Consider the following 16072-nt stretch of genomic DNA (forward strand, 5'->3'; position numbering starts at 1 on the left):
TTAATTACGAAAAACTTATTACTACGTAATTATGATGTATTATAGCGTATTACTACGTAAAACAACTAAAGGCAAGCGTCCCAATTAGGACGTTTTGTAGTCTTCACTTTTTGCGCGTTAATAACATATCTGTTTACTACAACATCATTGTCCATAACACACAAGTGAGAGAGCAATATTTAAAACATTTTACATTTGATCCCTAACCTTCGTGACTACAAAGCGACTGACGTAGCAACGAAACACTCGACATCAGTAAATAACAATTTACTGTTTAAAAATGGTAATCAATGCCCCGGCTTACTGATAATGTAGTCCGATAAAAGCAGTTGTGTTAATAAGACATGAACTGCGTTCACGATTTATTAAAATAATTATAAAATTAAGGTTATGTTAACTAATTAATACAATGGCATTCGCAACTAGACAGTGGTTAGTGAATTGTAGGAATTTAAATAAATATCACAAACTCTTCTCTGTAACTCAAAGTGTAAGTGTAAAATAGTTTTTTTTTATCACTCTTATTTTAAGTGTAAATTAATCAGTTCTCATAAATATTATGAGATGTCATTTTCCAACAGGTCTTTTGGGTTGATTTTATTTCATCACTTATATATAAATTATTTTCTAATGTAAATAATTACCAAACAGACATTTATAGGTTTTAATTACACACATATTACGCCCACACTGCTATAATATTGAAACCGATTTTATTTGAATAAAATAAATTTTCTAATTATTGTTTACATTAAACTAATACCCAAATTTAATTATTACATACATGAAATATAAGATAAGACTCAACTTGGCCAAATCTTATCAAACGCAAACGAAAACTATACCTTATCTGACACTGAGTTAATTACTGTATTTAATTATTCTTACAGTGTGTAGTATTGAAGTGTAAATATTTTTCGTATAGATAAGATAAAATATGTATATAAAGAAAATATTACATAAACTATATTTATATTTGAGTACAAAATTGAATTTTTTAGTAAATTGTTGCAATTTGATTTTATGGTAGATATATTGACAAAAAGTCTAAAAACGTTCAAAAGTGTCCAGAAATAATGTAGAGAAGAATTGATCAATAATATACGAACTTTTTTTAAATTATTATGTAGCTAGTTTGTAATAACTCAGCTCAAAGCTGCTCAAAGATATTATTAATAAGAGTCAATAATTTCATCCTTAGAGCCAAGAATTATAAATAATTACTTAATACATTCCTATATGCAGAGTCCTCCCATCCTTCCAGGTATGACTTCCTTCCTTCTTTGGCACAGTCCTTTTCGTAGCTCTTAATGCCACCTTGCCAATGATATTAGTGGCTTATATTCTGCAGCGCAGATTCTTGTTTCTTATCAAGTTAATTTGACCAGGATAATCACCACCAAACACTACCAAAACTCGAGTAAGGTATTTTGGTTCTTGATTATAAGTGACATTAAAAAATAAAATAAATTTTTGATAAGAACATGTTTTGCTTATGCTCGTTTATAATTATGATTACATTTTATTGAAAAAAACACTATTTCATCAGAAACATGTGAGATGTTGAGAACGATATTTTAACCTAAATATACCTATGTATGTATGTGTAAAAATATCTGGAACAATAAGCAAGTACAAATAATAAAAGATTAAGAAATGTTTACAAAAAGAACATAATTTTAAGTCAATTAGGTAACTTAATAATGTTTAAGCATTCAAAATTTCTTATCAACCATTTCTTACATACACATATAATTATGCCAAAAAATTAAATAATAAGTGTAACTATAGCCATACTATAGGATAGCCGTAGTTGAAGAGATACACAAACCTAGGAAATTAATGAAGTCCCAGATCTACATTATAATGATGATAGGATCAAGGTGTCATTGGCCATGGGTGTGCCAATAGAGAAACGAAAGGTGACATTTAATACGAAGGCCAATAACATCCTTTCAAGGAAAACATTCCAAAGTCCTAGTTATTGCTTAATATAACACGTACTTGGACATCACAATAATTGAAATTCAAATATTAGAAAAGATGCTCCGAAACTTTTAATAAAAAATATTGGAAGTTTCTGACATAAAATGTTGGTAGTAAATACTTGAGGTACTATCGTGTTTCAATCTCTCTTGTGTTATGTGGGAGAAAAAGAGAGAGCACTTTATTTGCGGCTTACGCACACTATTATGCACTATACGTTTTCAGTTGAGTTTAACAACTGTGATTTAAATTCAGGCAAGATAAGTTGATTCTAATTTCTAAGATAAATTTCTTAACGCTGTAAAAAAGGATTCATGTATCATCATGCTATAAACTAATCTACTTCATATCGCTCAATCTGATTGTGATTGAATGTTATTTTTAGAGGTCGTTGTCATCATGGACTTATATCAATAAAAAAAATATTACTAAGGAAGAAAAACAATTTAAACCTAAATGGATACACACGACAAGTATTGTTAATAAAACAGTCTCCTTTAAACTATCTGATATCGGAGAAGGAATACGAGAAGTTGTAGTAAAAGAATGGTAAGCTTTTTTTAATTTCAAAATATATTTAAAAATTAACATTATAATATTAATACATTAAAAATCGAAACGTTGGAAGTTAGAAGTACTCTATCTTTAACTAGCTATTTTTCGAGAATGTGATGAAAAAGTATATCACAAAACCGATTATTTTATTTTCTAATTAAGTTTCTCGCTTGTCTTAAGATTAATGATAAATTGTAATCGTAAAAACGATTATTCACCTACCTAATTAATATATTAATACATTTGTTTTCAGGTTTGTGAAAGTAGGAGATAAAGTACAACAATTTGACAACATTTGCGAAGTCCAGAGTGATAAAGCAGCAGTCACTATAACCAGTAGATACGACGGAATCGTCACAAAACTTTACCATGAAGTTGACCAAACTGCTTTAGTTGGACAACCTTTAGTCGACATTGAATTAGAAAACTCAGGAGAAGAAGGTAAAATGATATATAATAAAGACAATTTTTATAAAGATTATTTTTTTAATATAGAATATAATATATAGAAATAATATTAATATCTTTAGATAATATAATAATAACTTGTATCGTTACAACATTATTATATATTTAATGCATATTTGCTCATCATTTTTTTAAAGATGTGAAGCCAGAAAGTACTGTAATCAAACCAACGATAGATACGAAGGCAGAAAATATGAATGCTCAAAAAGTAAAAATTTTAACTACTCCAGCCGTAAGAAGGATAGCGGCACAATTTCAAGTAAGTACAATAAAAAAAGAGATAAATTATTTAAAAAAAAAAATCTAGCACACTACTACTTATTTTATATAAATTCAACTTTTACCATACTTATTAGTTTACTATTTCAAGGTAGATCTAAGTACTGTGACTGCTACTGGAAGAAATGGAAGACTACTCAAAGAAGATCTGTTATCTCATCTAAATATCAGCTCAGATAAATCTAATGTCATACCAGATGACAATTCATCAGAACAAGCTACTTCTACATCTGTAGCTGGAGTCAAAGCAAGAACTGAAATTGTCGTAGAAGATAAAACAGTGCCTATTACTGGATTTACAAAAGCCATGGTGAAATCTATGCAAGAGTCTTTGGTATGTAATCTTAATTGTAATCTTTTTTGTATATTAAATAATACTCTTGAAATATATATTGATGTTTACACAATTATTTCAGACTATTCCACATTTAGTTTTGAGTGACGAATATGATGTGACAAAATTAGTACAAGCTAGAGATAGTCTGAAGAAAGTCGCTCAAAAACGAGAGGTTAAATTATCGTATATGCCTATTATACTCAAAGGCGTATCTTTGGGTCTCTCGCGGTATCCAATACTAAACAGTAGCCTCGACAGCACTTGTGAAAATCTCATCTATAAAGCTAGTCATAATATTGGTTTTGCTATGGACACAACTAATGGTTTAGTTGTGCCTGTAATTAAGGTAATTTTTTTAATTAAATATTTCCTTACATATGCAGATAATTTAATAAACTTTAGTTTTAATCATGAATATTGATAATGATTACAGAATGTACAAAATAAGAGTATAATAGAAATTGCTGTAGAAATGAATTTGTTGCAAGAGAAAGGTGCAAAGGGTCAACTAGGATTAAACGACTTAACAGGTGGAACTTTCACAATTTCTAATATAGGCACAGTAAGTTATTATTTTATATACGTTAATTTATTAAGTTATACTTATTCTTACGACTAACTGATTATAAATATTCCAGGTCGGAGGAACATATGCAAAACCAATTATATTAGCACCTCAAGTATCAATTGGCGCTTTAGGAAAAATACAGGTAAATAAAACTACAATATACTCTTGGAATTTTGCCAGCAATAGAAACTTTGCTTGTTAACATTGAATAGGTAAAAATTGAAAAATACAGTTATCTAGCAGTTTTGTAAAATAAAAATAAATAATACCTAAAACATATAATAGCTAAATAATTTTCTTTATAATTCAGGTACTACCGAGGTTTGACTCTGAAGGAAATGTGGTAAAAGCTCACATTCTCTCAGTGAGTTGGTCAGCGGACCATAGAGTCATAGATGGAGCTACTATTGCTAAGTTTTCAAACCAAATAAAAGAATACCTCGAAGAACCTTACAAACTAATTTTAGATCTGTAGTACTTATTGGATTACCCGTCACTATACTTTTGTTAACGTTTAAAAAATAAAGCAATTTTTATACTGTATATCTTTTTAATTTTAGATAATATTAATTCTTATAAACTTATAACATTTGAAGCGTAGGTACTTAAATATTTTTTATCAGGAAGATTTATATCACATTTGATTTCGCACACACGCTTTGATGTATTATTTTATTTTATATAAATAAAAATGGCTATCGTCGTAATATTTCAAATCGGGTCACTTTAAAATAAGCTATTGTCCATTCCGGTATACAGTGTGGTGTGTACTCACGATGAAAACGGGCAAATATTTCAGCGAATAAAAGCGCTTCGATGCTATTAATTGGAGCCCACTTTAATGCTAAAAATGCCATATCTACGTCACAGAACCTTTTATCTGAAAATAGAATTAAATTGTAAATGTCATGAAAGTGTTTTTGTTGGTTTGTGTTTCTTTTGCGTGGCGGTGGGTCATTCGATCAATTTTTTTGCATAGATGTGTTATGTTCTTACTGAATAAATACAAAATAACCGCTTATATTTGAAATTGTAACATACCACTATCATACAAAACGAATTCTGATTTGATTAGGTATAGTACTACTGTTGTAGAGATACGTTTATTGTATACAATAATTAAATATGGTTTGTGCATTACAAACAGCGATAAAAATTGTCTGTGGCATTTTTTTATCCAGTCGAATAGTAATTGCTGAACCAAGAAATCGCCTTGATGTTAATAATATAAGAAACATTGATATCGCAATTTAAAAAAAATATGTGATTAAAAATTGGCAAAAATCTATTTGTGTCGACACCTTAATTACATTTCTTACGTTGTGCGGAATAGGAAAGTTGCAGATAAGATTAATAAACGAAAAACTTAACCAAGAGCCAAGACTGGTTATATTTATGAATTGAACCTATATTTAGAATATGAACTTTCTTAAATATAATACAATCTGTGTAAACCAAGTGAGGAAGATCATATATCTGACAATCTACATTAATATCCAGTAGCTACCGTATAAGGTTGAATAGACATATGTATAGTTATGTAATTATTAGAAAATAAATAATTGAATAGTTCGTAGATATAAGAATTCCGAAAGGGATTTTTTCTAGTTTCGTACTTTTCAGAATGTAATTTTTCTTACTCCCTTCAAGACTTTAAACGTTTAGATATTGTAGGTGTTGTTGGTTTATCACAATACTAATAATATAGTTTGTAAAAAACCTACCGCCAATTTTTATGAAATATACTTTCCGTGGCGATGATATTTGTATATCATCTGTTTTAAGAGCTATCAAAGATCGCTGTTTTTCACTCCAATTACGATCTAGTTCACGCACTAGACTCGATCGCGCAGCCTTTGTAAGTAATCCATTTAAGTCGCCATACTGACCCTCGCTTATAACTTGCGTCACCCGAGATATCGCCTGGAATTATAAATTTCATTGACTATTGACATGTGTCGCCACATACATAGCTCTTGAATAGGGAAACATGCATATATTTATGAAAATGTTAAAAAAATATAAAAGAAAGGCATTGCAAGATTTAAATTTGTAATTTTGTTTTTTACAATATTTACAAATTAAAGTAACGTGTAACAGAACGTACCCCAAAACACTATATACCGTTCAGTGACGTCACTCCTGTTATGACTATTATTTGAGGTTATAGTTGTAATAAAGTGAACAGACACGAAAATTTATTTCGTTTTTTCGAATTAAACTGGAAGTCGGGTTTGTCGAAGCAGACTCCAAATTCGTCTTTTCAGCTTGAAACCACTCTTATCTCAGTTTTGTATCAGAGGGTCCAGTAACAAACCATTTATATGAAAACTTTGTTGAAGTAGATGAACATTGAACACACTGGCATATACATACGTCAACAAAGCTTTTTTTCGGAATATCGATAGTTCGTTTTAAATTTTTACAAAAATTGTCTCAAAGGTCGACAAAAAATGCATAAATATGAAAGCCAGTGAGGACAATTACGATCAATGGACCAGTGTCAGACAGGAGTGGCATCATACGAAATATATATCCGTTTTCGCGCGAAAATTTAAATTGACATTTTGAAACCGCAGTTTTTACAGTAAATTACAGCATATTAGATTTTTAATAAACTTCTGGTCTATCCTATATGGAGTTGAAAAAATCTATTGAATGATCAGAAAAAGAAATCATTTAGTATAGCGATAATCTTACCTGCCGAGTTCCAAATTTGAAATCTTTTTCTTTAAACTCGGGGTCCCAAACTCGTCTCAATACACAAAAATCTATTTTGATCATAACCCAAGTAAAGGGATTTTGTAATAGAATAAGTTTTGGTATACGTTTTTTTCGTTTCTTAGGTATGTCTTTATCATGGCGAAACAAAAAATTTCTCGAAAGATTTTTTACAAAATCGCCTTGACACCGTGAGTTGCGTAAAGACACATTTTTTAAATCTCTTCTCGGATCAAATGCGCGAAAATTTCTAGTGAATTCTTCATGAATTGATGCAATGCTTCGTTTGCAAGTAATGTTACATGTCAAGATCTGTGGACTTCTTGTGGGATAACGATTATTTTCTACTCCTGCTAAAGTTGCGAAACGCGTTGCAATAGGCCAGCAGGCTCTAACAAAGACCTTAGTACTGGCTAACATCTGCAATTTAAGATAAAAAATAAAAACCAAAATCTGTGAAATTATGGCACAATATGATGCATAATCGAAAATGCATTTTCTTTTCAATCACTGGATTTAACATAGTATAGCTACCATAAGTCCATTGCAACGTTTTCGCTTTTAAAAAAATAATTTTAAATATAATTATCACTTGTATAATTTTTCATCCTATTGTTATTACATGACACAAAAATTTGACAAATGTTATTTATACAAATGACACTTAAGGAAATTTCAGTGCATTAGGAACATGAAAAAAGAAACGACAAGGTTTTATAATTTGCGTCAATTTTGCTTAAACAATTAAACACCCCAACAACCACAAAAAATTAAAAACTTCATAACTATCTAATTATGGCTAAGTACAAACATTTAAAGATATTTGATGTCGAACAAGAGGGCAGGCAGGAGCTGGATGCGAGTAGCTGTAGAAAGACCACAGTGGCGTGTATTTGGAGAAGCCTATGTTCAGTAGTGGGAAAACATAAGCTGATAATGATGATGATGAACGATGATGTCGGGTTATTTAATGTTATTTTAAAACCGTAATACATGAATTTAATTATAGATAAAGATGCTCTGACTTAAAATTCGTCAAAAATGGTGGTTCCACAAGACTGCGTTTTATCACTCACTCTGTTTCTTCTGTATAACAATGACTTGTTACAAATCAGTAAGGTTCAATGCTATGCAGACGACACCTTATACACAGTTCGGGCTAATATTTTTCAGGAAAACGTCGAAGAAAACCGAAACAAACTTGTGTCTGAAATTGAGTCTTCGTTAAACAAAAAATCAGACTTGTTTCTGACATAAGTTTCTTAATTAGCGCTGTTTCAGGGGAATATGGCCTCAGCAACATTTGCAAGCGCTGGCATTTGCAAATGCATGTCTTTGTCACGTCATGCATGTTTTTGTTATCGAAATGTTTTGCATCGGAACATTTTATTGTTATATAAAAAATATATAATATCATCACCATTTATGTTTAAGAAATCCTGACTGAAAAAAAAAATTATATTGCAACAAGCCTTTTTTAATTTAAACAAGCGTAACAATTTGAGGCTCTTTATACCTTTCCTTTCAAATTAGTGACAATATCTGTGAGGGAATTTCGGTTCGAGAAGTTATGTGGAAGGCGGCTATCATGGTATGGGCATGTAATGCGGAGGAATGAGGAACACATTGTGAGGAAGGTGAGCATGGATGTGGATGGATATAGAGGTAGAGGACGACCAAGGAAACGATGGATGGATTGTGTGAAAGATAATATGGCTAGAAAGAATATTACTTGTGAGATGACGTCTGACAGAGAAGTATGGAAGGAGAAGACATGCTGTGCCGACCCCAAATAAAATTGGTATAAAGGCAGGAGGATGATGAAGGGAATTTCGGTTAAGTCGAATAATATTTAAAAACAATATTACTATACTAATTTAACTTATATTGTATACATAAGATATACCTACACTACAAATATAATTATTAGGTTTAAAGAATGAAAATACTCATTGAACGAAAAAACAGCTCACGTCGCTTTACATTACGTCACGGTAAGTTACTGGTAAATAATTTTATTGTTCACGCCTACGGTTTTAAAAAAGAAAAACGATCTAGGGATATGATTAGTAAGACTTTAAAGAATTGAGTCAGGAGTTAACAGAATCGGGTGTTTGTTTGCGTTTCGGGAGTATAATCCCATTTTTTCTGAAATAAGATGTATTCAATTATTCCGAGTAACAAGTTTCTCTCAAAATAATATTAATTACAATAAAGGTAACAAAGTTACCTTAATTCTATAATTGCTCTAAATATGCGCTAAAAAAATTATTCATTCTTGTTATCTTTTTCGCAATAATCGAAACATAATACACGTCTATACAAAAACACAGTTCAATAAGCTTTTTAGGACTAAACCCACCAAGCTGACAAATTACAACCCGTCCGTCTTGATGTGGTTGCATCAACTAGAGCTCAGAGCGCCTCATGGTTTTTTTTTTATTGACACAACACGCCGTTGATCATGAGTACGATACAATTTTGTTATGTGGTTTTTCTCTATTTGCTGCAGCAACATTTTAGGATATGAATTACACTGTTAACTCAACGGGTTGTGAACAGTTTTTTTGTTCCATAACCAATGATGTTGTAGTAAACAGATATGTTATTAGCGCGCGAAAAGTGAAGACTAGAAAACGTCATAATTGGGACGTTTGTCTGTAGTCGTTTTACAAAGTAATACGTTATAGTACATCATAATTACGTAGTAATACGTTTTGCGTAATTAAAACATCTAGTTATCCCTTTTACTAATTGTTTTTATCAAGCTATCCTTTTTACTTTTAACGAAATGTAAAGAAAAACTAAAATAAACGGTCCCCGGCGCGGCACACTTTTTTCTGTTGTTTAGTATGGACAAAACACATCTGTTTATTAGAATATCATTGTCCATAACCGTATTCACTCTTTGAGTCTGCCATAAATAACTCCACTCAGCATCAATTCAGATAAGTTATAGATAATAAACGTATACACGGATATATTATAGATACTACTGTTATGATATACCCGTCGTCAAGTACCTGCTCTATAAATGTTACCGATAACTCTAATGCTAAAAGATATATTATGTCAGTCACAAGATAATTTTGAAGTTATTTTAATTTAAAAAAACAGTTGTGAATATTAAGTTGTATATAGATATTATTGCGCTTGGTCGCTTTTCCGTTATGGCTGTTGTTTTCCTGTAACAGGTAAAATCCATTTTTATTAACGGACACTCAACATAATGTTATGTACTTACATTGCGTGATGTGTAACACTCTTTGGTATTTACCTACTAGCGTTTCGAAAATAACAACACAACTTTAAAATAAGTACTAAGGTGTGCGTGAATAAAACAATAAAAACGTTTTTATTAGAGTATACCAGGTATCTTTTATATTTTTTAATACATTTTTAACCGCAAATATTTTTGATATAATATTAAAATCTCACAAATCCTTTTGTTGAAAACTTATGTTATCTTTAATATTACTCCATATCAATATAAAATATTAAGATCTAGTAATTATCCATATATTAGTTTGGGAATGGTGGTTACCATTTTTATATTAGAATTTAATATTATGGTTACGTCTCCAATATACTATAAATATATATACTTAATTGCTGGATGAAGTTCGGCGCATACAATAAACGTTTGAACATATAATTAGTACGATTTATCATTAAACATGATAAGACCGTATTTAAAATCAAGAAATCTTTTGATTTTATCTGCGACAAGGTATAAATATAAATCATCTGTAAAATCTATTTTGTAATTCTTGCGGTGATGTGTAGGTAAGTTTCGAAATTTCAAACGTTGTGTAGGTTGCTAGTTGTCAGTTATGTTTAATTTTTTTAACTGAACTTATCGCATTGGTAGTGTTTTTGTGAAACATGTACTTACTTATACTTATTTTTATATTCCATTATATATACCATAAGTAACACTTAATATCGATGTGTTAGTATCATAGTATCAAGGCAATGGTGGTCACCATTCGTCCAACCAACCATTAACTATTGGATCCATCTGGGCAGATGAGACGTCTGCCTTACTAAGCCACAAAAATGTATATTCTTACCCCAATAATACGACTCAGTGATTGTTAGTACCGTGGGATATAAAAAATAATGCGCATATTATTACAACTATAAAATATCTAAAATAGGTACTAGTATGAACTATAGGATGTGGTATTTGTCTTAATTAATGTGACCTTCGTCGCATTAAAACCTCTTATAAATTGCTGTTCAACCTTCGTAATAAATTGACGTGTGTATTCTACAGAATGATGTGGTCGTCGTTTCTGGGAGTGGTGGCGTTGGCCTCAGTGGTCAGCGCATGTACGCCCAGTGTGACTACAGTGAGTGGGACCCACGCTCCAGTTACTGTTTGTTCAGGAGCTCTAATCTTTGCTGATGACTTTGAAGAATTTGATCTCGAGAAATGGCAACACGAGAACACCTTAGCCGGTGGTGGTGTAAGTTACTATAAAATAAATTATTTTTTTTACTTCTAGTATTAACCGAAAAAATATCACCCTGCTTGAGTACTTTAGTAATTATTGTCACATTACCAGTATACACTATTGTCTAGATAAATGTGTTATTATAAATAATGTGGCTGTTATCAACCTAAGTATAAGTTATAATTTATATTATTTTTATAACTTCAAAGGCATCAGATAGGCAAGGAAACAACCGATCTATAAAACGAACATTTGATTATAATACCGTTTTTGGGATAGCACCTATCTGTACTTGTTAATTTTCATTAGCTATAAGATTTTCGATATGTCTGTCTATTTCACTAGTTGCTAACTTTTACAATATTATTTATTGAAACTTTTTGATCAGTTGTGATTCTATTGGAGATAAAGAAAACACATAACAACAAGATTGTACGCTTTACACTGTAGATAAATAACAACAAATATATAAAAATATCTACTATTCAATGAAATACTACTCTTGTTTTTTAACAGAATTGGGAATTTCAATACTACAGCAACAATCGTACAAACTCCTTCACTGACGGAGGAAAGTTATTCATTCGACCATCGCTGACGTCAGATCAGTTTGGTCAGGCGTTTCTAACCAGCGGTCGACTCAATATTGAAGGGGGAGCCCCTGCTGATAGGTGAGTTTTTGTACAACTATTGAAATTTAATTCTAAATGAATCAATGATGTCAAATACATTACTCATTCACTTAGAATCGAATTGAACGAATCGAACCTTGTAAGAACTTTTTGCAATCTGGGTACTAAGCCCATCTCACATTCTGCAATACATACTTCTGATACTCAAATATATTGTATTATATACCTACATTATATTGTAAATTATAAATAACACTATTAATTATTATAATACATAATTTTCGAACAATAAGAGACGACTCATGTAACAACAGATCCACTATTACCTTTATCATTATATTTGAAATGATAACAAACAGATCAAAAGCATTTATTGTTGTCAAATCTAATTAGGTACGAAATAATAGTTTTATCATTGTCATCGTTTTTGTAGTAAAAGTGTATAAAAATTATTAAAAAATATTTTGAAGGCATATCGATTTGTAGGCATAATAGCAAACTTCTTTCCGTCAATGTATACCTACATTATTTGTTCATATATTTTATAAACTACTTAAAACAAAAAAAAAACGATAAGTATAAATCATAACAGTTAACGTATCTTTATTTAACATGCACAATTACAATATCTATTTTAAATATAAAGTGCAACTTCGTAAGATTAAAATCTACTGATTGATAATGTAGCAAAAGAACGTAATACAAAACGTTACATTTGATGTGTGATAAAACATTTTCATTTTAATTATTATACATCAAATTAATGACATCGCGCATTTTGTTTTAAACGGACACATAATATGCATACGTATTTGCACTATTAAAACAAGTGCATTGTCAAACTAATTAGACACATTAAGATTAATTAGCGAGTACTAATAAAATTGCAAATTTAGTTATTTGAAAAGAGCATCTACTCGAATTTCTTGTCGATTCTTTTCGCTGCTGGTTGCTGCTTAATTCCAAAACAGCGGTGAAATTGATGTTGATATTGACGATTCAAATATGCTTTTTAGTAAAGTTCCCTTGAATTAACGTCATTTAATTTAGATAGTTCATGGACTATGGTAGTACCACTTCTTAGATATGTGCTCATATATATTTGATTAATTTATCTTATTTTTTAAGGTGTACTAATCCCCAGTGGTACGGGTGTGAGCGCACAGGTTCTCCTTTAAACATCTTGAATCCCATCAAGAGCGCACGTATCCGCACTGTAAATTCGTTCAGCTTCCGCTATGGAAAAGTTGAAGTTCGCGCCAAAATGCCCGCTGGAGATTGGCTATGGCCAGGTAACTATCTTTTAAGTACATAACAATTATCTTTTTAGGTTTCTCCATTTATGTAAGCAATCTTTAAATATCTATATGATCCTATTATGACCTTAATTATTGATGCTAGATTTTAAAAGTTTTCTAAGTAACTGGAAAAGTGAATTTGTAACAGGTTATTTATTATATTTAGTTCTACGTGAGACTTAAAGATAGATAAATAGAATAATATAGAAAGATAAATTTTGTTTACAGCTATTTGGCTTATGCCGGCTTACAATGCCTATGGTGCATGGCCGTCCTCCGGCGAGATTGACCTCGTCGAGTCTCGCGGGAACCGAAACATGTTACAAAACGGCGTACACATCGGCACACAGGAGGCCGGGTCCACATTACACTACGGACCGTATCCAGAGTTAAACGGCTGGGAACGCGCCCATTGGTTGAGGAGAAATTCGAATGGTTACGATCGTAACTTTCATCGTTACCAACTTGAGTGGACTCCGGGTGATTATAATATTCATTAAATAAATTAAGACTATATTAGTGTTACTATCGTATATGAACTACGATACCTATTTAACTCTACCGAGATTAGCCCCCCTACTATAATAAATCTTTATATTTTATGAATATTTTTATGGTTGAATATAACATATAAAAATACTTTTATTCATTGCAACAAGTAATATATGTAACAAAAGTATTATTTGATCTTATTTTATATTAAGATGGTCCTGTAACTTTTTTCTGCAGACTTCTTGAAGTTCAGCATTGACGATGTGGAACTCGGTCGAGTAACACCGGGAAGCGGCGGTTTCTGGGAACACGGTGGCTTCAACAGTAATCCCAACATACTCAACCCATGGCGATATGGATCCAAAATGGCGCCCTTCGATCAGAAGGTAAAACACTCACGATCTTCTGTCGTCAAATAAGTGATTATTTGACGACAGAAGAGTTTATAGTATATTCCGGTATATGCCGAGCAAAAAATTTATCTACTGATTGATTTTAACGATAACTAATAAAGATTACGTACTTATAATAACAAAAACAATATTTATGATATCTATGTTAAAGAACGATCTATCAAAAGTCATTAGATGATTTTTTTAGATATTTGTCCCACGCAAATTTAATCGAACAGATCAACTAATAATCGCAAAAAGTTTATTATTTATAGAGCAGGTTAATCTTAAGTAGATTATATGTTGAGTTAATTTTTTCAGTTCTACATGATCATAAACCTGGCCGTGGGCGGTACTAATGGATTCTTCCCTGATGGAGTGTCTAATCCATCACCCAAACCATGGTCGAATAATTCACCAACGGTAAGTTATGCTATCACATTTAGTCGTATAGTATTTCTTAATACTCCATATACATATTTATTCCTTACTGTTAGATTAATCGGCTACTAGATACTATTTTATGCCATAGCCAATTACTACTTTTTGTATATATCTTAACATTACATAAATATATTTATTCATTACTGTTAGGCGCTATTTAGCTACTTCATACTATCCCATGCAATAGACGATTACTACTTTTTGTATATATCTTAACACTCCATACATATTCATTAGGTACTGTTAGGCTATTTGGCTACTTAATACTATCCCATACCATAGATAATCACTACATTTTAGCTATTGATCCTTAGTTTAGATAAAGCACATTTCACAAACTCACAAGACTGTAGTTAAAAAATACAAAATCTTTCTAATTCTGGTCGACTGAATTGCGATCTCTTCGGATTAAAATAAAAGAATAAATAAAGTATTGAATTATCGCGCATGTGCAATTGGCAAGTACCCCATAACCATGACCTGCGTAATTAAAAATTGCGTGCAATTGAAGTTAACTCTTTAATAATAGAATAATCTTTTTTTATGGTATAGGTTGGCGGACGAGCATATGGGCCACCTGATGGTAAGTGGTCACCATCGCCCATAGACAAATGACGCTGGTAGAAATATTAACTATTCCTTACATCGTCAATGTGCCAACCTTGGGAACTAAGATGTTATGTCCCTTGTGCCTGTAGTTACACTGGCTCACTCACCCTTCAGACCGGAACACAACAATACTGAGTACTGTTATTTGGGGGTAGAATAACTGATGAGTGGGTGGTACCTACCCAGACGGGCTTGCACAAAGCCACCAAGTAATAATATTTATTTTATACGATGCAAGTAATAATATTCATTTCCTATTTTATATCCAGGCTGCTACTGATTTCTGGAACGCACAAGCAGCATGGTTACCTACCTGGGGACTCAACCACAACGAAGGCAGAGACGCATCTCTACAAGTGGACTATGTACGCATTTGGGCTTTGTAAACTAATGTTAGGTATAAATATATTTACGATGAAAATAAAAACAACTTTATAACATATTTTTTTTTATTAACAACGCTTACAATACCTTATATACGGAATGACTCATTATTAAACAATTACAATTTAACAAGGACTTTATAGCTTATTTCATCACTGATTTAAGGATTATGATGAATACAAAATAGCGTAGTTCTGAAATTTTACTTAAAAAAAATCATTACTTACGAATCTTCTAATATATTTTTTCTCAAGTGACGACAACTATCGAAAAAGATAATCAACTAATAAACCAGTATCCGAGATAAATAATAATCTAATTACATTAGACTATATTTAGAACGATTTCGAGATTATTAATATTGTTAATAATATAGTACTGTTACATGTTTGTGCGTTTGGTTCTTACATAAGTTAAGTAAGGCAAGGGAGAATGGTGATAAAAATT

General features: G+C 31.3%; 3 protein-coding genes across 4 annotated transcripts; 2 read left to right on the forward strand and 1 right to left on the reverse strand.

Moving 5' to 3' along the window:
* The first annotated feature begins 303 nt into the window (after positions 1–303).
* LOC124530316 (lipoamide acyltransferase component of branched-chain alpha-keto acid dehydrogenase complex, mitochondrial) lies at positions 304–4690 on the forward strand. The gene is made up of 9 exons (XM_047104432.1): positions 304–490; positions 2372–2535; positions 2795–2982; positions 3147–3268; positions 3380–3622; positions 3705–3971; positions 4059–4187; positions 4264–4335; positions 4504–4690. The coding sequence occupies exons 1-9, from the start codon at positions 410–412 to the stop codon at positions 4666–4668; spliced, it is 1431 nt and encodes a 476-aa protein (XP_046960388.1). The 5' UTR covers positions 304–409; the 3' UTR covers positions 4669–4690.
* Positions 4691–4783: 93 nt separating this feature from the next.
* On the reverse strand, positions 4784–7620 carry LOC124530678 (m-AAA protease-interacting protein 1, mitochondrial-like). The gene is made up of 4 exons (XM_047104931.1): positions 7449–7620; positions 6894–7334; positions 5918–6116; positions 4784–5073 (listed from the first exon to the last, which is right to left on the reverse strand). Exons 1-4 carry the CDS (start codon positions 7449–7451, stop codon positions 4889–4891), a joined length of 828 nt encoding a protein of 275 aa, XP_046960887.1. The 5' UTR covers positions 7452–7620; the 3' UTR covers positions 4784–4888.
* Positions 7621–9969: 2349 nt separating this feature from the next.
* On the forward strand, positions 9970–15681 carry LOC124530677 (beta-1,3-glucan-binding protein-like). Of its 2 annotated transcripts, none has more exons than XM_047104929.1 (8): positions 9970–10108; positions 11194–11386; positions 11891–12045; positions 13135–13298; positions 13533–13784; positions 14034–14182; positions 14510–14611; positions 15511–15681. In XM_047104929.1, the coding sequence occupies exons 2-8, from the start codon at positions 11195–11197 to the stop codon at positions 15625–15627; spliced, it is 1131 nt and encodes a 376-aa protein (XP_046960885.1). In that variant the 5' UTR covers positions 9970–10108; position 11194; the 3' UTR covers positions 15628–15681. The 2 variants fall into 2 exon arrangements, with proteins under 2 accessions (XP_046960885.1, XP_046960886.1); XM_047104930.1 differs by lacking the exon at positions 9970–10108 and adding an exon at positions 10264–10286.
* Positions 15682–16072: the final 391 nt, after the last annotated feature.

The sequence above is a fragment of the Vanessa cardui genome, chromosome 6, assembly GCF_905220365.1.
Source record: "Vanessa cardui chromosome 6, ilVanCard2.1, whole genome shotgun sequence".
NCBI lineage: Eukaryota > Metazoa > Arthropoda > Insecta > Lepidoptera > Nymphalidae > Vanessa > Vanessa cardui.